At 37.0% G+C, this 25,680-nt stretch overlaps 1 protein-coding gene across 3 annotated transcripts in view; it reads left to right on the forward strand.

Annotated features, from left to right (window-relative positions):
• LOC117176944 (tyrosine-protein kinase-like otk) overlaps positions 1-25,680 on the forward strand; it is a 329,105-nt gene that overhangs the window by 292,021 nt on the left and 11,404 nt on the right. For 2 of the 3 annotated variants that reach the window (XM_033367348.1, XM_033367350.1), the window contains one exon: positions 13,885-14,070. The exons of the other annotated variant lie outside the window; for it this stretch is intronic. In XM_033367348.1, coding sequence (XP_033223239.1) covers positions 13,885-14,070 — 186 coding nt within the window. The remainder of the gene's footprint in view (positions 1-13,884; positions 14,071-25,680) is intronic. 3 annotated transcript variants of the gene reach the window in all.

Here is a 25,680-nt window from a genome sequence, read left to right on the forward strand (position 1 = left end):
CATTTTTTAAATGTTTTCCAATGTGATGGAGTTCCCATACAATTGAATCGAGAAGTTGATGGTTCATCCGGGTTTAGTGTTGGAGTTTCTTCGTTACGATCTTTCTTAATTATTGTTTTTTCTTTACGTGAGGGTGATATAGTGGTCATTTTTCCTTTTTTTTGTATAGTTGTTTCTTTATGGTAGATATTGAGGTAAGATCCGATTTTTACAAAAATGTTCGAGTTCATTAAATACAGCTATATTCGTAACCGCATCTTCTGGGTTAATAGGCATTGGGTTAGCTTCCGTTTGTAAATTACAATTCAAAGCGCGAGTGGCATTTTGCTTTGCCAAATCTTTGTCCCGACTACTACCGATTACTGTATAACGTTCGTCTCTCAACGTAACTGAATAAATAAATGGTTTTTCGGTAACTGTTATAACTTGATCTTCATAATTAGGTGGCATTTTCCTTCTACTTTCTATAAGGTCCTAAAGGAGAAGAGAGAAAGGTTTTCAAAACATTTTGATTAGAGTTCAAGAGGTTAGCTACTTTGTTGTCTATGAAATTCTGTTATTTCTGTAAGTTGTGAAGAAGGATATATATGTGTTTGTATTTGAGACGTTAGTTACCTGTTGGTGAATTATCGGTGTTAGGGTTTGGTTCTATTTCCTTTTCATCAACGCTATCTGCGGGTGTGGCTTCAATTTGACTTCTGATTCTTGGAGATAGGTCTCGATCCTTACCTAGATGTGATAATAAATTAGTCACTGAAGACCAAAGTGCACCTAATAAGTGAACTGACCATCCGAAAACTGAATGTAATGCGTAACCATGAATTAATGTATCTGCTATGAGTTTAACGCCCCTTATTATTATCACGATTCCAATTACACCTGCGCTTGTTGTTCCAAAATTCGTAAATATTGTCCAAAATGTTATAATGTAAATATTGTCTAATGTATTTAAAACCATAGGCTTTTCAGAGCGAAACATTATATGATCTCTCAACTTATCTAAATCAGACTGTGAATATATGCCGCTCGTAGCTAAGGATGAAGGGTTTGTATATTCCCAGGTAGGTATAGTTTTAGGCATCATTACATTGGTTGTTGGCCCCTCGACAGGATTTGGTAACATTTTAAACCACTTCTCGCCAAAGAAATACATTGAAGGTACAAATGTGTTGCAACTTGTTTGTGCGCCCATGCTTGAAATAATATGAGACCGTGGAGTTAGAACAAATGTTTGATTTCCTTTAAAAATTGGAAGTTGCATATAGAATTCCTTGGTTTCTCGAAAAATAACCTCAGCTTGTACACATTGAACTATGTGAACAACTTCTCTGGCTACTACTGCCATATAACCCGGTCCTTTCATTAAGTGATAAGCAAATTCTTCAGGTGCTTGAGTGGCTAAAATAAGGGAATATCTAAATACTTCTTGTTCGAGTTTACATTTTTAAGCTAAAACGTCTCGATAAAGTTGTTTTACCTCTCTACGAATGTGTGTTTCGGCATAAACAAATTCGGAATTAATATGTGTGAAAATATCCATATTTTCTACTGCAATCTTTTGATTCTTAAAAATGGTAAATCCGTGTTTGTTTACGTAAATTCGTATTTTTGGGTGTTCGGTTCTCACGAATAAAATATTACAGACAGGCATTATAGACTTGTATGATAATATGAATGTTATATCGTCTGTTATTAGGGAGTATAATATTTCTAAATTGTGTGTGGCATTATCGTAAGTCTTATTCGCGAGTCTTGAGTGTTTGATTATTAAAAATGGTAACTTCGTGTTTGTTTTCATAAGTTCGTAATTTTGGATGTTCGGTTCTCACGAATAAAATATTACAGACAGGCATTATAGACTTTTATGGTAATATGAATGTTATATCGTCTGTTATTAGGGAGTATAATATTTCTAAATTGTGTGTGGTATTATCGTAAGTCTTATTCGCGAGTCCTGAGTATAATAATTCGTATTTTTTAAATTGCACGTGTCTGAAGGGAGAGGGTTTCAAAAAGTTTGACCTTTCTCCATATCAACACAGGTAGTGTCTGAAATTGCGCATACCACGCCTGAACTTAGGTGTATTTTATTATCATTTAAATTGATTGTAGCATAATATTCTCGTAACGCAATTCCATAAGTAGCTTCGACAACTGCGTATTTCCAAGTACCGAAAGAGTCTGAGTATTGAGCACCGTAACAGGTGCCATAATTTGTAACTGATCCAGCTATGATTAGTGTCTGAGAATAAGAATTAATTGGATTCAAACCGAAACTTTGTGCATCTTTTCCTACTGTAAATACCCCAGTTTTATGCATTAAATCACACTGTTCATGTGAAACATCTTGTATGTATTCTTTATATCCATTTTCTACCATTTCCAAGGACTTCTAACACTTCGAAAGGCCCTGTATATTGATATGCAAGTTTTTTAATTTTTCCTCCTTTTAATAGGAATACATGATCGCCTGCTCAAAAGTTTTGTGGATTTGCTTTTTCGTCATAATATTTTTGGATTTTTCTTTAGCTGAAATTAGTTTTTTCGGGCTAAATTCCTGAACTCATGAAGACGAATTATTAAATTAATCATATAGCCATTATAGATCGAAAATTTTTCAAGTTCTGACGGATGATCACTAGAGGGTTGTCTCGCTAATTTTCCAAATACTAATTCGTAGGGAGTGCAACGAGTGCACTCATGAACACTGGTATTATAAGAAAAAGTTGCCAATTCTAACGAGTCATCCCATTCATAATGTTTTTCAACAAATTGTTTCAAATATTTACCTAATACGTGATGCGATCCTTCCAATTATCCGTTAGATTGAGGGTGGTAAGCGGTTATTCCGAATTGCTTGATTTTAAATCTTCTTGCAAATCTCTTGAGTAAATTACCTAAAAAATTACTTCCCTGGTCAGTTAATACACATTTTGGCGCTCCATATATACAGATGAATCTTTTTATGAAAGCATCAGCTACAGTGCTAGCAACTTGATTATGCATTGGTACCGCTATACAAAATTTAGTAAAATTATCTTGGACAGTCAGAATGTATTCATTTCCTGATATAGTTGGGAGTAGAGGGCCTACAACGTCCATAGCAATTTTTTCAAAAGCTGTGCTCGGTTTATCTGTCAGTATCATAGGGTTCCTATTTTAAACCCTGACTAACTTTTTTAATTGGCATTGCAAGCATTGTTGAACAAACCTTTGAACATCAAGCTTCATATTAGCCCAATAATATTTTTGACGTATCCTGTTGTATGTTTTTGTGACACCCTTATGTCCACCTATTGCAGAAGAGTGGGCTTCTTCTAAAACTTCTACTTTTCGTTCGTTAGTGGGATACTGAACGAGTCCTTTACAGACTATAACTTTCGTATTTGAATCCTTAAATGTTGAATCTAAAATGACTAGTATTTCCTGCCAAGATACATGATTAATTTCTGCGGCTCTCGCTAAGCTAATTGATCTCAATTTTAATTTTTCTGCCATTGTTTTCAATGAATAAATAACTGACTTTATATTTCTTATTTTTAAGAAAGATTACTTTTGCTCTCATCTTCAATTGGAAGGGCAATGTAATACTGTTGACCCTTTTTGAATTCTTTCGCTAATCTTATCTGCAGATTTGGAAACTTTGGCATTTCCTCTCGTTTCTGAAGCATTCTTGAACCGTTATCAAGTGGACTTCCATCAACTGCTAAAAAATAAGCATAATTGTCTTTCCACATGCATAGCTGATCATGGCATTCAATTATGTTTCGTCGTAAAATGTTCAGTCTGACTCAAGCAGTTTCTTCAGGGGGAGGTTAGGGTTGAGGACGGGTGATTTCATTCTTACTGACTTCACAGCGTTTTTTAGTATGCGTGTTTCTGTTTATATCATTTCTTCAGAATTATCCAATGGATCTTCTTTATCTAGAGTCAATTCAAAATTTTCGTAAATATCCTGTTCTTTTTCCTCTTCTTCGTCCTTTACACTGAAAGAATTAGAATCTGCTGCACTTTATACAGTATATATTTCTTGATTCCTTTGCTTCGTTAATTTTTTATAATTCTTCAACTTTTCATTTTCATTTAATTCGAATCCAGAATTGAAATCTAATCAATCGATAATTTCTAAATCATTTTGTTTTTTTATTAAAGAAAAATTCACTTTTCGAATTTCCTTTTTGGGTCTACCCCTTTTTCCTCAATTAGGGGGAAATAATTTTACTTGTTGTATGACCTTCTTGGGTCTTCCTCTTTTCCTTTTCATCATCATTTTTATTGAGATAATTTCTATTTTTCATTTTTTACTTACTTCAAGTTCATTTTTCGCTTTCAATTTTCCACGAGTGACTACTGCACTCCATATATGTAATCCACTCTCTTCATTTCGAGTGGAATTTACAAACAGATTTTTTATTTTCAGTTTCATCAATGATTAAATCTGAACCCTTGTCAGATTTTTCACACTTCAGAGATTGTAAATATTTAAGAACAGGATCTTCACATTTGTCCTTACTTTTTCCTTCTGTTACTTCATAATTAATTTCTTTATAGCATAGCAGGCCAACTGATTTTTTTCCACATGCTTCATCTAAAGATCCTTTATTAACATTAATATTTCCTTTCATAATACTTTTTTCGTTAAAATGTCCATTTTCTTCCTTTTCAACAGGATTCCTGGAAAACGCGCCAGCGTTAACATTCATTTTTTCCGCTTTATATACTATGTCGAAGTCATATTATGCTAGTTTCAGTCTCCAACGATTTACTCTCGAGCAAGGGTCTTTAGAATTATTAAACCAAAGCAATGGTTTGTGGTCGGTCACAAGAGTGAATTTGTGTCCGTATAAATGACGAAATTGGATCTAATTAGTCACTGAAAACCAAAGTGCACCTAATAAGTGAACTGACCATCTGAAAACTGCATGTAATGCGTAACCATGAATTAATGTATCTGCTATGAGTTTAACGCCCCTTATTATTTATGTGTTTTTATTAAACTTTTACTCGGGTAAACCCGGTGATACATCATAACCTCGGACTAAGTCAAGTGACTGATGAAATTAGAATGTTATAAGTTAATTCAAATAATTTAATACGATTGTTGAAACCTCCTGCGATTATGTTGTAGGTATACAATTACGAGCGGCCACGAGCGTTGGAGGTGACAACAGTTACCTCTGGATGCTTTCTTATAGCTACCATCTGATACTCCACGAGTTTTTAGTCGCTCGCTTCCTGATGATCAAGAAAGTTTCATACAATGCGACAGGTGTTTAATAAAACCGCATTCTGAGCTGCTGCCAATACCCTACTGACTCCTAAATGTTTAAGATGTTCAATGCATCTTGCGTGCACATTGCCTGTAGCCGAAATCACAATGGGATGAATGGATGCATGATTCACATTCCTCTATATGGTCTTTACTTCATGCCTTAACTCGCTATACTTGTGGATCTTGGTTGTATAGGTTGACTGCAAATTTTGGTTAAGCGGACAAGCAATGTCGATGATGTAGACTCTTCCACCTTTTTTTTCTCGCATCACGATGTCGGGTCGATTGTCGATGTAATCTTCGCTTTCTAAAACGGGCATTGGAATGTATCTATAGAAGGGCACCCATTCTTTTAAGAGTCCTAGGTTTAGGGCAAGTTGTTAATGTATACTGCCCGCTACATCATTATGTATGTGCGTATATTCTCTCTGAGCCATTACGCGACAGCCATCAATAATGTGCTTGATGGATTCGTTGGTATCTCCACATAATCGGCACTGGTCAACCACGTCTTGATGTAACACGTGTTTGCGATAATTCCTGGTGCTGACAACCTTGTCCTGTATTGCAATGACGTATCCTTCCGTCTCTGGATACAGAACACCCTTTCTTAGCCAAATATTAGATGCCTCACTATCCACTTCACTTTGATCTAACGTGTTGGGGTGCTCGCCATGGATGGCTTTCTGCCTCCATTGTATTTCTCATTCCTCTATGATTTTTGCCTTGATATTCAAGGCCCCATCTGAGGACAAATTTAAGGGCGTGTATTCAAGATCCGCTTGCGAGATGGTTCTGTAAAGCGCAACATTTCGTTTGCTGTTAAAATAGTCTCGCAACTGTATAACTTGTGACTCAGACAGTTTTTTGACATCTACAACGCCCCTACCCCCTGAATGTCGTGGTAGAACTACCCTTTCAATCGCTGAATTTCTGTGGTGCATTCGGTGCTCCGTCATTTCTACGCAAACAATTCTGTTTAACTTTTCAAGGTCGGTGTTAGACCATTTTATGAGCCCGAAGGAGTACGTGAGGACAGGGTTTGCATATGTGTTGATCGCCCTAATTTTGTTTGCCGAGTTGAGAAAACTTTTCATAATTAAACTGAGTCTCGTAGCAAAGGCAGTCATTAGGCTTGTCTTAACTATAGTATCTTGAATAACCCTTAGATTCAAGAATACCCAGATATTTATATGATTCGCCTGCAGCCATTGCCTCGATGTCATTTTCGAACTCGTTTTCTAACTCTGCGGTCCCTAATTCCCCTCTGATTAAATGCACTGTTCTGCATTTATCTGTCCGAACTCCATGTGGATATCATTGGAAACTGCTTTGTGACATCGATCACTTGCTGCAGTTTCTGGCCTGAACTAGCGTACAGCTTCAGGTCATCCATGTAAAGAAGATGGGTCACTTGATGAGCATCCTCAATATCATGAATTCTGAAAATTATTATTATTATTATTATTAAAAAATATTTCTGTGTTGAAATGTTGTCACAGGCTTATACTGCCCAACATTTCGAAGGCATTTTTGGTTAGAGTTGGATTTTTATTTGATCATTTTGCACGGGGCTGTCCCGGTATATGTCATCAGTCACGGACGCATTTTTATAATGCAATCAAGTGATCTGATGAGAACCGTCTGCCCAGACATATTGGACAAAGCCTGGTTTTTACTCCATCATTGACGGACTGGGTTGCAGTCAAGTACACGATGGGGGGACCTTGGGATAATATTTCCCCATAGCATAACCAGACGCGTCAATTGTAAGTACAAATGGTTTTGAGAAATCTGGACGAATGAGGATGGGTTCCTCGCATAATTTCGCTTTTAATGTTTCAAAAGCAATCTGTTATTTTTCTTCCCAGACTTAAGGTGCATCTTTTTTTAAGAGTTGGGTTATAGGGCTAGTGATTTAAAAAATTTTGTTAATAAACTTACGATAGTATCCTTCTAAACCTAAAAATTATTTAATATTATTTTGAATTTTTGGGACAAGAAATTTTTGTACGGCTTGTACGTTTTTCGTATCAGGGCTAACTCCGCTTTTGTCAATTATATGTCCTAAATATACTACTTCAGGTCTTAAAAATGCACATTAATCAGGCTGTAATTTTCAATTGGCAGTACGAAGTCGATTCATTAATTCCGTGAATTTTCTCTCATCTTCCTCGAGGCGATCGGCATAAAGCACAATATCGTCTGAACAAACGAACAATTCTGTACCTTGCAATCCGGTTAAAACAAGGTCCATAAGCCTTTGAAATGTAACCGGCGCATTTTTAAGCCCAAAAGGCATCCGATCAAATTCATAGTGGCCATAAGGTGTAGAAAAGGCTGTTTTGTGGGCATCTGTGGGACTCATTTTGATTTGATGGAATCCAGATGCAAGATTAAATACAGAAAAATACTGGGCTCCTCCGAATTGGTCCAGAATTTCACTTATATTTGGTAAAGGGTAAGAGTCACCAATAGATTTTTAATTCAAGTTCCTAAAATCTAACACCATTCTCTACTTCTTCTTTGTGAATCGGAAGAAAGCGGTATTGACGTCATTGATATTATATATAGAACAGATTTTATCAATATTTTAGTCTGAGAGAATAAATTCATCAAAAACTTGTTCAGGAGATTTTTCGAAAAGGGTATAATTATTTGACCCATCGAAACTCGCAGACTGTTTTTTCATTTTCTGAAATTCTTCTAATGTGACTAGTGGTATCTTTATTTTTTTTGAATGCATTAATACGTTGGCTAATTGTATGTATGCCTTACTATCATTATTGGTTAATAAAGCATCACTTAAAAAACACCATTTTCAACCAATAATCTGGGTACATAGCCTTCTCTTCTTTCTGGATTTTTAATTTTATTTTTTTTATATTTAATTCTGAACCTAGAATCCAAGATATCCAGAAACATTAACTTCAACTTGTCCATAAGCACCTGTGCCTACCATCATGCACACGGGATTATTTAAACTTTTAACAGTTAAAAGAACAGATGGTATCGAACTTCCTATACTTAGGTTAACTTTTGCTGTTTTAATTTCTGGATCTTTTTTATTGATTACAATGGGTGCATTTAATTCTTGGCAGCTGTAACCTCCCTCGTTGCACCCTGAGTGAGGGGGTTTCTCGGATTTCCCTGGTTTAAATATCTTCGTTGTGTATTTTCTTGAGAAAACTGTTGTAAGTTTTCACCTTAATCTCTAATTCTTTGAAAGAATTTTTTTATAAAATGTCCTGGTCTGTGAAGATACGCACAAGTATTATTATTGGAATTAAAATTTCGTTGTGAGGGATCAAAACAATGCCAATAATTAGTTATTTGTCTTTGACCCTGATTACAGTTTCTATTATTATTTTGTCTTTGACCTTGGTTCCAATTCCTATTATTATAATAATTATTAGTAGTTTGGTTGTACCGTCTTGATTGCCATTGACCCTAATTATCTCGTTCTTGCCTGGGACCGGTGTGAAATGTATTTTGGAGCGGAGCCGAATACTGTGGATCATCTGTACGGATCACTGGGGATCGGTCGTTGACCTAGGTATTGCTTAGGAGGGTTTTTCCATGTCTGGCCTAGGAATGGCCTTGTCATTGCTAATCGCTTGATTTCCGGTTTCATGAGATTTTTTAAATCTTCCGTCTTCCCATAATGCTTTTGTAGCTGATAACCTTCTTTCTACCTCAATGGCAGTATCAACTATTTCTTTAAATGTTCTTTGTTTTCCTATTCTTGGTTCTAACTCCGATCTCAACCAGCGCAAGAAACAATCAGTAATGTCTGTAGCTAAACTTCCTTCAAAGGTGGGATCTATTTGTCCATTATTGCTCATTTTATGAACATCTAAAATTTTATTTCCGATTTATCAGATGCGCACTGCGTAAGCAATAACTTTTTCATTTTTCCATCGATATATTCTACCTAATTCCACTTGTAACTGATAAACCGTTTTGTTTGGCGCATGAACCCTTTTTAATCTATTTATCAAATCCTCAATTTTAGTGTACGATGACCCAGAAATACACTTTCTAGCTTCGCCTGTTAGTTTGCTCCGGATTAATTTTATCAAATTCGATTCAACAGCAGTAGTAGTATTATTCTATGGCACCTACGGCTAAGCAGACGTTTTTTTGGGTCCTCCAGGAATACCTAGAGACATACGTACCATAAGGTACCATTAGTTAGGTACTTTTAGATACCTTATTATGGAGTTTCCTATATAGGCACCTATATAGGATCATATGTCATTTCCTATAGGTTAAACATATAGGATCCTATATTGGATCCTATATAGAAACCTATATGAGAATTTTCAGTAGGGGTATCATGCAACAAAAACTGAAAAAAACAATATCAACTTTTAAATGGGTGAAATTTGAATTTTAAGTTAAAATTCCCATTAGAAGGTCACGGAGTAATCGCTATAGTTTTTTTTTATAACAGTAAAAAGTTTTTAAAAAATTAAGACGTATACCGCCTGTTGCCTGCTACACTTTAAACGCATCATCTGTAAGTAGCAGTCAACAGGCGTCACAGGTCGTATAATCCGAATTTCATAAATTTAAAAGTTGATCTTGCTGTTTTTTTAGTCTTTGTTGCATGATACGGAAGAAATACTATGTGGATACTATGAGTATCCTTTCCGTTCACTTAATCCACTAGGGAAGGGATACGTGGAAAGACAGGATCAATCAAAATGACCTGAGAAAAAATGAAAATTTGGCCATTGGTCATATCAGAAAAACAAAACGAACTACTTTGGCAATTTTGGGAGGGTATATTTTGAGGCTAGGGTTGGACTTGGACCTTTCCGAGAAATAAGCCCCGGAACCACACTCAGTGACCCAAAAAACATAAGATAACTTCGTTTAGGCATATTTTGCATTTACAACTGGAAGATCGTTTATTCTGGCCGAAAAACCTGTGAAAATGTGGTCGGCTTACATTTTCTATAAACAAAAAGAGATATTTTGGCTATTGTTGGGTGTTTTTTGAGGTTAGAAATAAATCCTGACCTAATGGGGCCAAACAACCTCCGGATTCTGATTCAGCGAACTCGACCTGTTCTTGTGTGCCTACGTTATTAATTTATTAAACAATTGCAAAATGTCTGAAAAAACGACTAGTCCTAAAATTCATTGAGTGTATTATTGATTCCAAAATTGTTCAAAACTTTATAATTTTTAGTTTAGAAGATTATTTAAAGAAATGAAAATTGTTCAAACGATTTGAGCCTGTCTTCAATAAAAATATGATTGGTAACGCTGCTTTAAAAAAACCCGTTAGAAAGCGGATTGGAATCCAATGAAATGCCGTTTAATATCCAGGCTTAGCAAAATAAATTAATTGTTATAGTCGATAAACGGGGACCTCACAGGGTATACTCGGGTCCTACCCGCGGTTTTCATATCAAAATTAATCTTCACTTGCGTTGCGGTCTCCTACAAGAGTCTACCGTGGTTCTGTCTGTGAATCCTTAAAAGAAAGGTGTGGGTGTCTAGCAGGGTGTGTACGGATTCGAGAAGGGACGTGGGTCGACAAATATTTTCAAAGTTCATTTTGGTCTTGTGTAAGGGTTCGGCGTGGTTCTATATGTGATTCTTTAAAGTAAAGGTTCGGGTTTCTAGCAGCGTGTATACGGTTTCAAGAAGGGATTTAGATCGAAAAATGCTTTTAAGTTCATTCTGATCTCATGTAAGTGTTTAGCGTGGTTCTATCTGTGATTCTTTATAGCAAAGGTGTGAGTGTCTAGAAGGTTGTATACGTTTTCAAGAAGGGATATAGATCAATAAATATTTTCAAGTTCATCCTGGTCTCGTGTAAGCGTTTAGCGTGGTTCTATCTGTAATTCTTTAAAGCAAAGCTGCGGGTGCCTAGAAGGATGTATACGGGTATAAGAATGGACGTAGATCGATAAATGTTTTCAAACTCATTACGGCCTCGTGGCAACGTGTTTATTACATCGCTACGACATTCTCACGGCAACTTTACGACATCCTATGTCCTATGACCTTAGCTATACGATATTCTAAAGACACCGTAATGACATGGACATAGGGTCTCTTAAAGTTATCATACGTACGTCGTAAAGAGGTCGCCCAATTTTGTGCCCACTGAGTAAATATGTTTTTAAGTTTATTCCGGTTTCGTATACGAATCTAGCGTGGCCGTATCTATGCCCACGTTAATAATTCTTTGTCGCAAAACTTTATTCAGGAAACAGGTATTTATTTATTATAAACTATCAGTTAATAAGTTATCTATTACACAATGCATATTAATTTCTCTAAAATCAGTGAAGTCAGTGAATCAAATTTTAATTGTAAATTTTAGCAACCAACGTAGATTTCGACCATTTATTGTGGGTCTTCTTCAAAGGTGCAGATGAAACCTTTCGTATTATTACAAATGATGAACATTAAAAATTGTAAAACTTTATTGCGATGTTTGAGAGATATTTGAGAGAGATTTTATACAGAAAAAGGTGAAAATTATGTAAGACAAACATCAAATTTAATTTCTTTAATTTAATATATTAAATTTTAGTACAATTTATAGGGAAATAACAAACGAACTGTCGTATTTTGCAGGGACCAACATATAGACTCTAAAAAAAACTCATGCTGAAGATTTCTTTTTTGAGTCTATGTTCGTCCTTTCAAAATACGATTCTTCGTTTTTTTCTTTTAAATATAGTGAAATTCAATTTACTAAAATTCTTAAACTTTCTTTACGACATACTTACAACGTCTTTACGATAACTTTACGACATTATATGTCCATGTCGATACTGTGTCTTTGCGATAACGTAAAGACATCTTCAGATTATGACGCCTTTGCGATATCTTAAAGACTTTTTAACGACATGGACGTAGGATTTCGTAAAGTTGTTGTAATGATGTCGTAAAAACGTCACCAAATGTTGTGCCCACTGGGAGACTATTAGGCACTGATATGCTTTTAAAACACGACTGGGAATATTACGAAGTAGAAAATGCTTCTCTATATACACAGGTTAAAAATTGCCTCTCCAGCTGATACTATTACAAATTTTCATTGCTAATCAAAATTAAATAAATTAGTTTTCAATTCAAAATAATGATTTCAAAGTGACTCTACGAGGAACCTATTAGCTTCTGCTTCTTCGGAAATTGCATAAGTTCATAATTTGTTCCTAAAGTGGTTCTATTAGGCATTAGAATGAGAAATCAGGATTGAATTATTTAGCTTAACACTCAAGGCTATGCCTTTAAAGTACCCAGTCTGTACAAAATTTAGCAACGTCTTTAAGACATAGTTCAAAAAGGCAAACCGCCCGCCCAATGAGAATTGCGCTCCGTGAAAAAGGCTCACGATTCAGGGAGCGACTCGCTTCATAGCGATGGATGTATGTATGAGCACACCCCTACTCGCTCTCTGATTCGTGAGCCTTTTTCACGGAGCGCGACTATCATTGGGTGGCTGCTTTGTCGTTTGGGCTATTTGTCACGGATCTGTCTTTAACATTGTGACGACATCTTTACGACAAATTCACGACATCCTGTTTCCATGTCGTTAAGGTGTATTTACGATATCATAAATACGTCGTATGAACTGACGATGTCTTTACGATATCCTAAAGACACTGTAGCGGCATGCACATATGATATCGTAAATTTGTTATAAAGATGTCATAACCATATCGTAAAGATGTAGCAAAAATGTGTGTCCACTGGGGACCCTATTAAAAACGCCACTTAAGCAATTAACAGAAACCGTTTAAATAATAACTTCGATCCAATTGCATTTCTATCTGCGTGAAATGGTTCTCAAGAGGTTTTTATCTCAATTTGAATCCTAACCGATTGTATTTGGTATTTAATCTGCTATTAGGCCGGAAATTGGAAATTAATAATATCTTTCTATATTGTTCTATTAGGCTTCTGTAAACAAATATTCTTTTTGCTATATTTTTATACTAGGTTAGAATTGGAAACCAATAATAAAATCCCCTAACGGGAAAAGAAATCTTGAGAATGCTATTTCTCTCAATCGACTTAGTGAAATTTAACCGAAGCATATCTTTAACGTATTTTTTCATTATTAAACCTCTTTATAACTTTTAGATTAGGAAAATATTCAAATTTATATCTATTTAGATATTAATAATTTATTGAAAGCTATTAAAAATTTTTTAAATGTAAAATGATTGAATTAAATAATTTATCTCTAAAGATTTAGGTTTGGAAACTGATAGGTAAGATTTAATTATTGCAACGGTGTGCAAAAACGTTCGAAACTTTGATCGATTTGGAGCATTACTCGAACATTCGAGTACTCGAAAACATCAAGTTAATAGAATAATTTCGAGAACTTGAACATTTTGGAATACTGGAAGCCGCCCTATCCACACTTACGCTACCTTCTACCTCCGAACTCACACCACGGTTATCTTAAACAAGGGGATATTTTTTAACGTAAAATATAAGTATTTAATACACATGTTTAAATAGTTGAGAAATTTTTGTTTCACTTATGGGTTTGGTTTTGAAAACGTAAAATTTTCAATCTCCTCTAATATACAGCAAAGAAATATCTAGTTTAAATGTTTTTTGTTCAGCTAGTGAAAGTTTTCGTTCCAACTTGGACCTGGAAGCAGCAGATAATGGATCCATGATGACGAAAACAGTGACTATCACACTTAGTGTAGCTGCTGCTTACATGATACTGGTTGTTGGATTGATGCTATACTGCCGCTATCGACGTATGCAAAGAAAGCAGCAGTATTTACAAGAGTTGGGAGAAGGTAGAGCCTAATTTTTTACATTATTCTACTAAACTTTTGTAACATTTGATATGATATTATAAAATAATAAACTTATAAATTTGTTTTCGTTTAATTAACTCTAAAAAATTTTAAACTAAAACAAAATAAATTATTCAATTAAAAATAATGTAATGATGGAAACTTTTCCCTTGAAAAGTTATCTACCAAATCGAATGAAGATGGAAATTTTCGGTTCTGCAATGCCATTATGAAATATATGCGTCATTTTATTTTTTAAAAAGTGCGTTTAATGAGGTATAAACCCAGTGGTCACCAAATTTGGCAATTCTTTACGACATCTTTACGATAACTTTACGACATTCTAGGTCCATGCCGGTAAGGTGTCTTTAGGACATCAAAAGATGTATTATCTGACAATGTCTTCACAATATTGTAAAAACACCATAACTAGATTAACATAGGATGTCGTAAAGTTGTAGTAGGATTGTATAAAAGAATACACCTCTTTCTCGTAAAATGTTTGCTTTGCTTAAATATTATCAATTGCAAACATAAAATCATGATAAAAAATCGAAATTTTTTTTCTGTGGAACCATCTACGCCGAAATGGATCTTAACATCGTAAAATAACCGACGCTGTGTTTTTAAAAGTTTTTCACCACATTATTATTCGAAAAACAGAAAATAAATGTTGCGAAAGGTCCTATATTAAAAGGGATTAAAATTTTTCTATTTCTTGGTTGCTTTAAGGCATCCAAAAATATTGAGAAAAATATTGTCGGTGCTAGGTACAGAAAGGGATTCAATTTAACAGATAACTTCTACTGCTGTGGAGATTCAAAACGGAAGGGAAAACACGGGATCCAGAAGTATTCAATATTTCTCACGTTACCACTCGATGCATGAAATTTGCCAATACTTTTTAATTCAAATCTTCTTACAGTGACCCCTTAACGTCATCAACATGATTAAAATTCCCAGATTTTAAACTTGACATCTAACTCGAAACCGACGCGAGTAACACGATTTTGGAATCCGTACTCAGGCAAACAATTGAAGATATAACCCAGTAGGCACTACATTTGGCGACGTATTTACGGCATCTTTACAACAACTTTACGACATCCTCTTTTCATGTTGTTAAGATGTCTTCACGATATAGTTAAGGGGTCGTATGATCTGACAATGTATTTGAAATATCGTAAAAACACCGTAACGAAATTGACATAGGATGTCGTAAAGTTGTCGAAAAGATCCCGTAACGATGTCGTAAAGACGTCGCCAAATTTTTTGTTAACTTGGAAGGATGTCGTAAAGACGTCAACAAATTTCGTCCCGACTAGGTAGGGTTCTGAAAAAAGAAAGCATCAATATATTTTAGTCTTTGTAGATTTAAGTAAGTATTTTTGTAAGACTTATGGTCTTCATTAAGGGTATTGTTTAATTCTAACTTTGAAATTTTTTGTAGGTACGGCACTAACTCAATATATATTTTTTCCGAAGGATTTGAGAACGAAAGAAGGAAAAGTTGTCAAATTTTCAAAAGTTGTCAAAAGATTTGCAAGATCCTCGGAAAGATACAAATCAGCGGGCAGTAGACTACAGCACCCAAAGGGCACAAAATTTGGCGACATCTTAACGGCATCCTTACGACGTCTTCACGATAACTTTACGACATGATGATGACACTAAATTTTGCGAAATATGTCGCGAAATGGAGAACAATTTAGACAAAAATTGACATTCATTGTGTGTGTGTTGTAACTGTTGTTATTATCAGCCACTAGGCTAGCTGTCACTTTTGTGCCACGCAGTGTTTTAGGGCGCCCTTCCTTATCGACCGCGAGTACAAACTATGAGTTCCGAAGGGGACAGCTTCTTCTATATTGCAATTTTGATGAGAGTTCCATCAAACTACATTAGGTCAAAAATAACTAGGCACCTTTCCAGGCTTCTTTAAAGTAGCCCTTGTAAGAACTATGAGCATTCTAAAATCACGGTGGACGCGGCTGCCAAAGCTCTACCGATTAGCATGCGACTACCACCATCAAACGCTTATTATTAACCGTAATTTATTGTCCTTCACAGCTTCCGTTTCCGATACCGATAATAGAGTGACGTTGTTTTTGTGGTGCTGTTGTTGAGTGGGGACGTACGAGAAGTTCAAATGAGTGGGGATAAGGCGTGTATCGGAAGCAAACTGCGAAAGCAGTGATGACGAGCGGTACAAGATGCCGATTAGGAGTGAGGGAATAGCGGCAATTGCAGCTGGCATGGGAAGGGGAAATAGGCGGGGTAGACCCACGAACTTCGAAAAGCTTAACAGAGCTGCATAGAGCTCGCATAGTGTAGGAGCAATCCGATTTCTTGTGGATCGGCGAAAAGGGGCGAGTGCGACAAGCAACGAGGCAACTGTTAGTGGGGGTGGGCAGAGGAAAAAATTTAAAGGGAAGAAGTGAATGAAGACTTAAAGGGACTTAAAAATTCGAAGGAAAGGGTAGGGTAGGCTTGCGGGTAGAAATCCGAGATTGCGCAGTAGATTGACAGAAATCGAAAGACAAAAAGAAGGGGCGCTAAGATCATAGAGGAAAAACCATGTAATGATCACGGTGCTAAAAGTGAATAGTGAAACGGATGAGGAAGCAGTTAAGAAGCTGATGAGAGATATAGGAGCACAGATTGGAATACAATGGCTAACGATAGTAGGAAGAATGAAGGAGGGGCGGGAAGGCATGTTTCTGGTGACATCGGGGTGTGAGGAGGAGAGATTTGAAGTTATGGGCAAAAAAAAGTTGTTGAGAAGAAAAACAAAGAGAATAGAAGAAGATGTGCCCTGGCAGGAGAACAAAATCGCTGATTGAGCGGTGAGCATGGGCGGAAAAAAAGGAAAGGTAGCAAGGTAATAATAGGGAGAGGTAGAATTCTGGTAAATGGAGAGATGTGGATCTGGGACGAAGAAAAAAGAAGAATCAAGAACATGCCAAACAAGGCAAAGAAAGGAGAAGGGTAAAGAACAGGTAAATAAGAAAGAAGGAAATGAGTAGGGGTTCACAAAATAAAAAAGGGCTAAAGATAAGAACAGGAGGAACGGTAGGAGGAGATGGGCAGAAGAAGGTGGTATTCTGGAAAATTTCAGGATTAAAAAACAAGGACAAAGGTTTTCAGGGATATGGACCAAATGGGACGTATTAATGATGAGCGAAACATGGGCGGATGAGAAAGACTTGAACGGGATGAAAAGAATGTTACCGAAATGGTTTGTGTGGACGATGCAAGAAGCAAGAAAGGAACATGTTGAAGGGAGAGGGCTGGGCGTAATGGTCTCAGGGGTGAGAAATAAATTGGCAGTAAAAGGGAGTGAAGAGGGGATTAGGAACGAAATAGATGAAACAATGGTAAGAAGGATTGTAGTTGTAAAAGTGAAAATAGGAACGTGGAATGAAGAAAAGGAGGCCTATGTGTAGAGTTCGAAACATAAGAAGGAGTGGTCACATTTGTTAGCAAGGGAGAGACAGTAATCGTCTACATCCTTTCGGAAGAAAGAATGAGGAATATGATAGGATGAATGAAAGTGGGTAATGGGATAGCGTTTGTACACTTCCCGGTAATAGCTAAACTGAAAGGTGGTGGTAATAGGCGCGACAATTGTAGAAAGGAAAGAGCGGGAAAAAGGAAAAAGAAAATAGAAGTCTGAGGGATAGACAAACTGAAAGAGTTTAAAGAAAAAATGAAAAAGAAGAAGATCAGGTATACATGGGAAATGGAGAAGGGGGAGTACAACAGGAGAAAAAGAAAACCTGAGAACATGCTAGAAAGTTGGGATAAATAAGGAACGAGGAGGAAGGAAGAGCGTAAATACTGGGTAACAGCAAAGTACACCCGGGGTGGAGGAGTTCTGTTACCTAGGTTTTTGTTTTGAGGCAGGAGGGGGAAACTAGCTGCAGTTGAGGAAAAAAATAGAATGTGCGAGTAAAGTAATGCGTCAAGTATGGGGTATAGGAAAGACAAGGTCCAAGGATGATTGGAGAATGGAGGTCTGTTTGTTTAGGGAGGCTGATTTGTAAGGTTGAAAGGGTTAGAAAAATGGTTTAAAATGCCAATTTGGAGGTCAATCGACGAAAACCGGAAAAGTAAAAGGGAAGATAAGCACAGCAGATTGATAAGGTAGACAAGCATAAACATGAGGAGCACAGTGAGGTCCGGCAAAGGGCATAAGCAGTTAGACATCAGCACCGGTGCTTACGGTCTTGTGGCAGCTAGTGAAACCAGGAGGGGTGATGACGGAGCTTGTACCGATGATAGCGAGGTTTACCTCACTGCGACAGGGATGTTTGCCTGAGAGGAGAAGGAAGGATAGGCTAACAGGAAGACTCGAAGTAGGCCATCGAATCGGGATCTTCTTAATAAATCCAGATCTATCAGCTTATGGTCAATGCAACTTTTTGATAAATGGAGGCAGGGGGAGGGTTTACAGATGAAAGCGACGAGGGGGATAAGACGGAAGATAGTAAAAAGTAAAGGGAAGAAGAGGGTACTGCGCAGAAAGATAAGAAGTTGCGGAAAAAGTTGTTTAAAAAAATTATTCACCACAGAGAAATAAGGAAAAGGGGAAAATTGATTGATAGAGCTTGAAAAATCTTATTAAAGGGTTTATAGAGGAAAGAAACAGAAGCCTGAATGGCATGCAAAGGCGAGAAAATGGGATATGAGAGGAGATAAAAAAGTTAGAAGTGGAAAGAATCGGAGCTGGCGTTGCGACATGAAAAAGATAAGGTTTAGAAGCAGTTGGAAAACATAAAAAAAGAAAAAGATGAGTTAAAAAGAGAAAAAATCGGATATGCAGAAGTTGGAAGATAGGCTGAGAAAGTTAGAATGTAAGTCAGAGGATATAGAGAAAGGGGAAAAAGGGATAAGGTAAGGAGAGAGAAAGTAAAAGAAGTAATCGAGAACGTTAACCTAGAAAATGTGAGAATGAAATCAAGATTGAGAGAGATAGATAAAAAATGGAAATAAAAGAGAAGACAAAAAGAAGTAGAAATATAGTGATTGGAGGAATGACAGTGGATAGTGAATCAGGAAGAGAAGAAGTGGAAAAGCTGATGGGGAAAATTGGGGTGAAAGTGCACGTGGAAGATGTATATGGAGTGGGAAGAAGCAATGAAGGTAAACCGTGTATGTATATTGTGAAATTGAGAAGTGAGGAAGAAAAAGTTGATATTTTGAGAAAGAAGAAAGCTTTAAAGGGTAGGGAAGGAAGGATAGAGGATATGTCATGGAATGAAAGAAAAAGAAAGTGGATGAAGAAACAGAGAGCATGGAGTAAAAGAAGGATAGTGAAGACGGTATGGATAGGGAAAGACAGAATGTGGATAAATGGGAGTACGTGGATATGGGATGATGAGAAAGAAAAATTGAGTAAAGTGAGTAGGGAAGGTCCATTTCGAAAAGGGCAAGTAGTAGAAAATAGGGATAGAAGGGAGGGTAACGTTTTGAAACATATCTAGGCTCATGTATAAAGATAAATAATTCTGGGAATAGGTGAAGGAAGGGGATGTGGTGATTTTGAGTTAAACTTAGTTAGATAAGAAGGATTGGATGCGATTAAAGAGGAAGTTACCGAAGGGATATATATTCCAGACGCAATAGGGAAAAAAGATAAGATGAAGGGGAAAAAGAAAGGGGGTATAGTTTCAGGAGTAAGGAATGAAATAGTAGAAAAAGAGAGAATAGAAATGGGATTTGAGGAATCGGATGGAGTAATGACAAGATTGTTGAAGATAGAAAGAAAAAAGATGAGGATAGCTTGCGTTTATAGAAGAAGGGGAGAAGAGGAAGGTTAGAATGTCATTAGGAAATAGGTGGCGAAAAAAGATGACAAATTGGTGTTGATAGGAGGTGCTCTGAATGCTTGGACGGGGGGACAGGTGAGAGAGATATGGGATAATGAGAATGAGACTTTCACGAGAAATCGAGGCTGTTAGAAAGAATCGAAGTAGGAAATGAAATAGGGTCAGAACACGTCTCGGTCATTGCAACGTTAAAGTGCGGGAACGCGAGAAATGAGCGAAGAAAGAAGGAGGAAGAAACAGAGAAAAAGAAAAAGATAGGTAAATGGGGAATGCATAAACTAAGAGAATGTACGGAAATAATGGAAGAAGAGAATACGGGAATCAAAGGTGGGGGAGGCGTGGATGAGATGTTGATTAAGACGAAGGAACGGATAGAGAAGGTAGTTGAAGAAATTAGAACAAAGTGAGGAAGAAAGAAATGGGAAGAGAGGTTGGTGAAATAATAAAAGAAAAGGGGAACAAGAGAAACTACTTGATTTAAAATGGCAGGAGGAAAAGGCAAGGTTCATGGAGGAGGTAGAGGAAGCAATAAAGGAACCAAGAAAATTGGAGATCAATAGAGAAAGGAGTAATATGAGTAATGGGAAATATAATATATAAATAATAATAGGAGTAATAGGAATGGGATCATTGAAGAGATAAGTATGGATGAATGGACGGTATATTTTAAGAAATTGTTAGAAGGAAATAATAATCAATGATTCTAATAAAATATTTATTATTATTAGTCTTAGTTTCTTTATTTTGTATCAAGTTATGTACACTTATCGCAATGCTAATTTTAAAACTATATGTATAGAAGGAGTAAGAGAGCTTATATAATTATATAATACAATAAAAGTTATTCATTGACGCAGAATGATCGCGATCTAAGGTAGTTGGAAATACACAAAAATAAAGTTTGCATTTTTACTCTATCCTTATCCATGAGGAGTGACAATATTCTAGTTTCTGAATACAATTTAAAATGTGTTGGAAAAGCTGATAAATAATGTTAACGTAATACCTTGTAAATCAGACAAGAGAGCAGTATAGTACTCAGAGTTTCATTTTCCGTTTTATTATGAATACTGCAAATTTCATTAAGATCGCTTCTGTATACATTTTTATTTCAGGAAAATGAGATGGTTCTGTTAGTTAAGAGCAAGAATACTGGGTAAATGGACTGAAAACGATCTCTGATTGTCATATTTAATAATCGCATTCAATCTGATAAGCTCGTAATAGGTTTGAAGTGCTTCATCTTTCCTTGAAGTGCTTCATCCTTTTTTGATGTCCGCAGCTTTAGGTCTAGGCTGTAAATAAGGTTTCCCATGTTGATGACATTTAGCTACTGCTGGATCTGAGCTGCCCAATTATGTTTTATACTGCCAATTATAGAACGCAGCTATTTGTCTTGTGTCAAAAAACAGATGCCTGTCTGAGTCTGAGCCCTGCGCTTTTCTAGGCTTTTAGGCAATTGTAAAAGTAAAAAAAAAATATTTCAACTTTCTCAATCAAATCCATGTAGCTCAACACCTACAACTGGACAGGGATTATTCACAAACCACGTAACACGTTTTTCTTTTGTTTAAATAAAGATTAGAATATAACTTCCGTGAAGTGAACAGTGATACAGCGATTTGGAAAAAGTAAAACGTGTTTATTCAATCCACGATTCCATGACATTATTAAATTTGACAAGGCGAGATCGTTTTCAGTTCATTTGCCCAGGAGTCTTGCCGATTAAACCGCACCTTACTTAGAATACAGATACCCATTTCAGATTATCAAGCTATATTGTCAGCTTAGGCTCTTAACTAACAGAACTATCTCATTTTCCTGCAATAAAAATGTATAGAGGGTCGATCCTATTAAAATTTTTAGTATGTAATTAAACGGAAAATGAAGCTATGAGTACTGTACTGCTCTCTTGTACGATTCACAAGGAACTACGTAAACATTCTTTATCAGGTTTTGCACAACTTTTTGACTTGGATTCAAAAACTGCCCGTTGCGCAAGAAATTTGGCGACGTCTTAAAGACGTCGTTGCGACATCTTTAAACCGACATTCGGAAATCCTATATCTATCTCGTTAACGTGCTATTACGATACCGTAGAGAGCATATTAAAGATATTGAAATGCCTGTCGCTTACCGATGATCGTCGGGGCGCCCTTGGAGCCACAGCTGAGGGCCACAGCATGCGGAACAGTAGCGATGGTAAGCTGCGAAATGGTCAGGCAGAGCTCACTAATCAAACAGCTAACTAGCAAGAACATCTGCGACAAATGGTAAGCAGTAGAACATTAACTTTCCTACTGCGAATGCTTTGGCTCGCGTAAGCTATTTGCAGCCAATCACCTCGACAAAAATCCCGTGGTAGAGCATCAAATGAGATACCAGAATGAAAGAGGTATTCGGGCGTCTCTATCGCGAAAGTGCGAAATTGCAAACAAAAATAGAAAAATGATACAATTTAAGAACGAAATTTGCTGCAAAGTATCTTAATATACAGAAAGTCGCACTAAGAGATCTTATCGCTAAGGTAAATGACATCAGGACTAATCCACACATGACAGAAGACCAAGCAATGAAGATTACAGGTTTATTTGGCGTGGAAAAACGACGGCCATGAACATCAGTTAGACGGAGCCGTGTCAAACGATTAAGCAAGAGCAACTGATGTTCTTCCTCAATCTATTGATGATCCAAGACCACGTATTGCAGAGGTGGATGGCCTTATACAACCAGACGCAAAAGCAGAGGTGCAGAAACCAAAAAAGCGACGAAAATGTACATTCCATATGAACAGAGATGTTGTGCGCCTTTATTTTTTGCAGAGAAATGTGGGCAAAGTGTGAGCAGAGAACATCATAGACTCTTCTTACTTGAATAGCCAGAGATAACAATGAAAATAAATGAGCAGAATCTGGCAGATCAAACACGCTCAAAGTTTGTGAACAGACTGCTTTTGGCTGTTGAAATAGTTGCCACCAAAATGGAAGTGGAACAGCAGCTGCCTATTGATGAACTCGCCTTGGAAGATGTGGACAACGAAGACTTGATTGATGATGAAGGCATAGGTGCTAGGGATAATGAACACCATGTACCGGATCCATTAGAACCATATCCGTATATTAATAACGATGATGTGGATAGGAAAATCCCAGAAAAACTACAGCACCTTGAAAGAAATTTTGGTCATGCTTTACTAGAGTTCAGATATGTAGAACTAACCCTAAGGCATTCGCTTCCCAAAATAAACATCACGCAGCACAAACTTCTTTAGAGGTGCAAACTCTTGTATACTGTGCAGCTGTGGCAACCGTTAGAACGTTGGGCCGGAAAAATAGGCATGCAAATGCAGTTTTTGTCCCAGCAAAGGATCGAGATCTACCAGGGAAGATCAGGTTGGATATGCATAACAGCAAAGTAAGGTGCAAATTGGGTCGATTAATTCAATATAAAAAAGGAAATAGAACCAAAAAGCTGATGAACCATGTTACTAAAATCATCCACCCTCGGCACATCGAGACATTAAAACCAGCAATATTGTATGAAATTTTAGACTCTCAACGACAGAAACTTGACGTTCTTACTGCCAGACTGCGTCGGTACCAGGAAAGTAGTGCACGAAGGCAATAAAATCAAAACTTTCAGATAAATGAAAGAAGGTTCTATCGTGAACTGAGGGTAAAGCCAAATAACCAGCAAGATACCGAAGTCTCTCAATTGGAAGATATGACTAACGACTGTTCGAGTGTTTAGAGAAAAATAAAAAGATGGAATTTGGGCACTGCGTGGTTCATGCTGAAGAAAGCAAGGCCAAGCGATGGCCATGAAATTCGACTGACAAACATCACAGCTTTAAATGTTTCAGCGGTCTTGAAAAGGGTGAGTAATTGGAAATCTCCAGGTCCGGACATGTTGCACAACTTCTGGTACAAGTACCTGACGAGTGTGCATCTTTCGTTGGCAAGGTGTTTTCAGAAGATCATTGAACACCCGGATCTGTTGCCAGGCTTTATGCTCCAGGGTACTTCGTATATGTTACCAAAAAAATCAGACGCTCAAAATCCATCCTTAATATCGCCTCTCTAAATGCTTCTAGGGAAGTAGAGTCAATTGTCGAGAATAAGAAGTGCCGCATATACTGGAACTTTATATTCTCGACAATTGTTTCTGTTGAACACACGAGGCCTGACATGGGTTTTCTTGATGTCGAGAAGCGAACCATGTTCGTTATCGAATTTTCGGCGCCAACGGACAAAAACATCCTAGCCAAGGAGAATGATTGTACGATTGCAACGACTGTACCCGGAATATTCTGTTAAACTAATCGTCCTTATCATCGGCGCTTTTGGAGATGCCAAGCGTTCATTGGTTAATAAGCGGAAAAGCATCCCTGCGCATCAAAAATGGACTTGAACACTTGCGGAAAAAATGCAGAAGGCGTTCGTCCTTGGATCATCGTATTGATTCCGTTACAGACTGTAACCACCCATCTGACGGTCGTGAGTGACGTTATTTTTGTGGTACTGTGTTATTTTTTGGCTATTAAGAACTGGGAATAGAAGTGAGTGCGTTGAAATTTTGCTGAGTTAGGCTGATATTAAGGTTATATTGGTTTTTGTCCTATGAACATTTCGGATAGAAGGAAGTGACCTATTGCGAGTCTTTCTCAGTGGATAAAGTAGGGTAGAGTAGCGTGCCTGTAACACGTAGCCCAGGCGGAGCTCGGCAGGTGAATGGCGCAAACGAAAATAAGGGGCCAAGTAGGGAAAAGGGAAGAAGTGAACGAAGACTTAGAGGGAGGTAAAAATTCTCAGATAAGGATAGAAAGAAAAACGCCGGAAGGAGAGAAGGGTATGGCAGGCTTGCGGGTTGTAAATGAGAAATTGCGCAGTATATTAACACAGCTCGGAAGACAAATAGAAGCGGAGCAAATATCAAAGAGGAAAAAGAATGTAAAGAAAAAGGGGCTGAAAATAAATAGGAAAACGGCAAAGAAAGAGGTTTAGAAGGTTTAAAAGGGAGGGAAGGCATGTTTCTGGTGACATTTGGGTGTGAGAAAGAGAGGTTTCAAGTTATGGGTAAAAAGAATTTGTTGATGATAAGAAAAGAGAGAATAGAAGAAAATCTGACATAGCAGGAAAGGAGAAGAAAATGGTTGATTAAGCGCAGGATGGGCGAAAAGAGAAAAGAAGGGAAGATAGGCAGAGATAGAATTTGGGTAAATGGAGATATGTGTATCTGGGACGAAGAAATAGAAGAATTGAGAACTTACCAAACAAGACAAGCAAAGGAGAAGGATAAAGAACAGTTAAATAAGAAGGAGTTTACAAAATAAAAAAAGCGCTAAAGATCAGGACAGGAGGAACGAAAGGAAAAGATGGGGAGGTGAAGGTGGAATTCTGGAATGTTTCAGGATTAAAGAACAAGGACAAGGGTTTTTGGAAGGAATTTTCAAAATAGGACGTAATACTGATGAGCGAAATATAGGATGATGAAAAAGATTGGAAGAGGATGAAAAGAATGTTACCACGCGGTTATTTGTGGACGATTCACGAAGTAAGATAGAAACGCGTTAAAGGGAGAGCGATGGTCAGAATGGTATCAGGGGCAAAAAATTATTTTATAAATTGGAGCAATAGCACAAATAAATGAGTGTCGTGATAATTAAGATATAAATAAAAAGTATATACCAGGTGTATACATATGAAACCGGTATTGCCATTTAGCGGCCAGTAGGCACACTTGTAGGCACTGTCGGAACTTACCATTTGTGCTAATTGGC

This window comes from Belonocnema kinseyi, chromosome 7 (assembly GCF_010883055.1).
Source record: "Belonocnema kinseyi isolate 2016_QV_RU_SX_M_011 chromosome 7, B_treatae_v1, whole genome shotgun sequence".
NCBI classification, from domain to species: Eukaryota; Metazoa; Arthropoda; class Insecta; order Hymenoptera; family Cynipidae; genus Belonocnema; species Belonocnema kinseyi.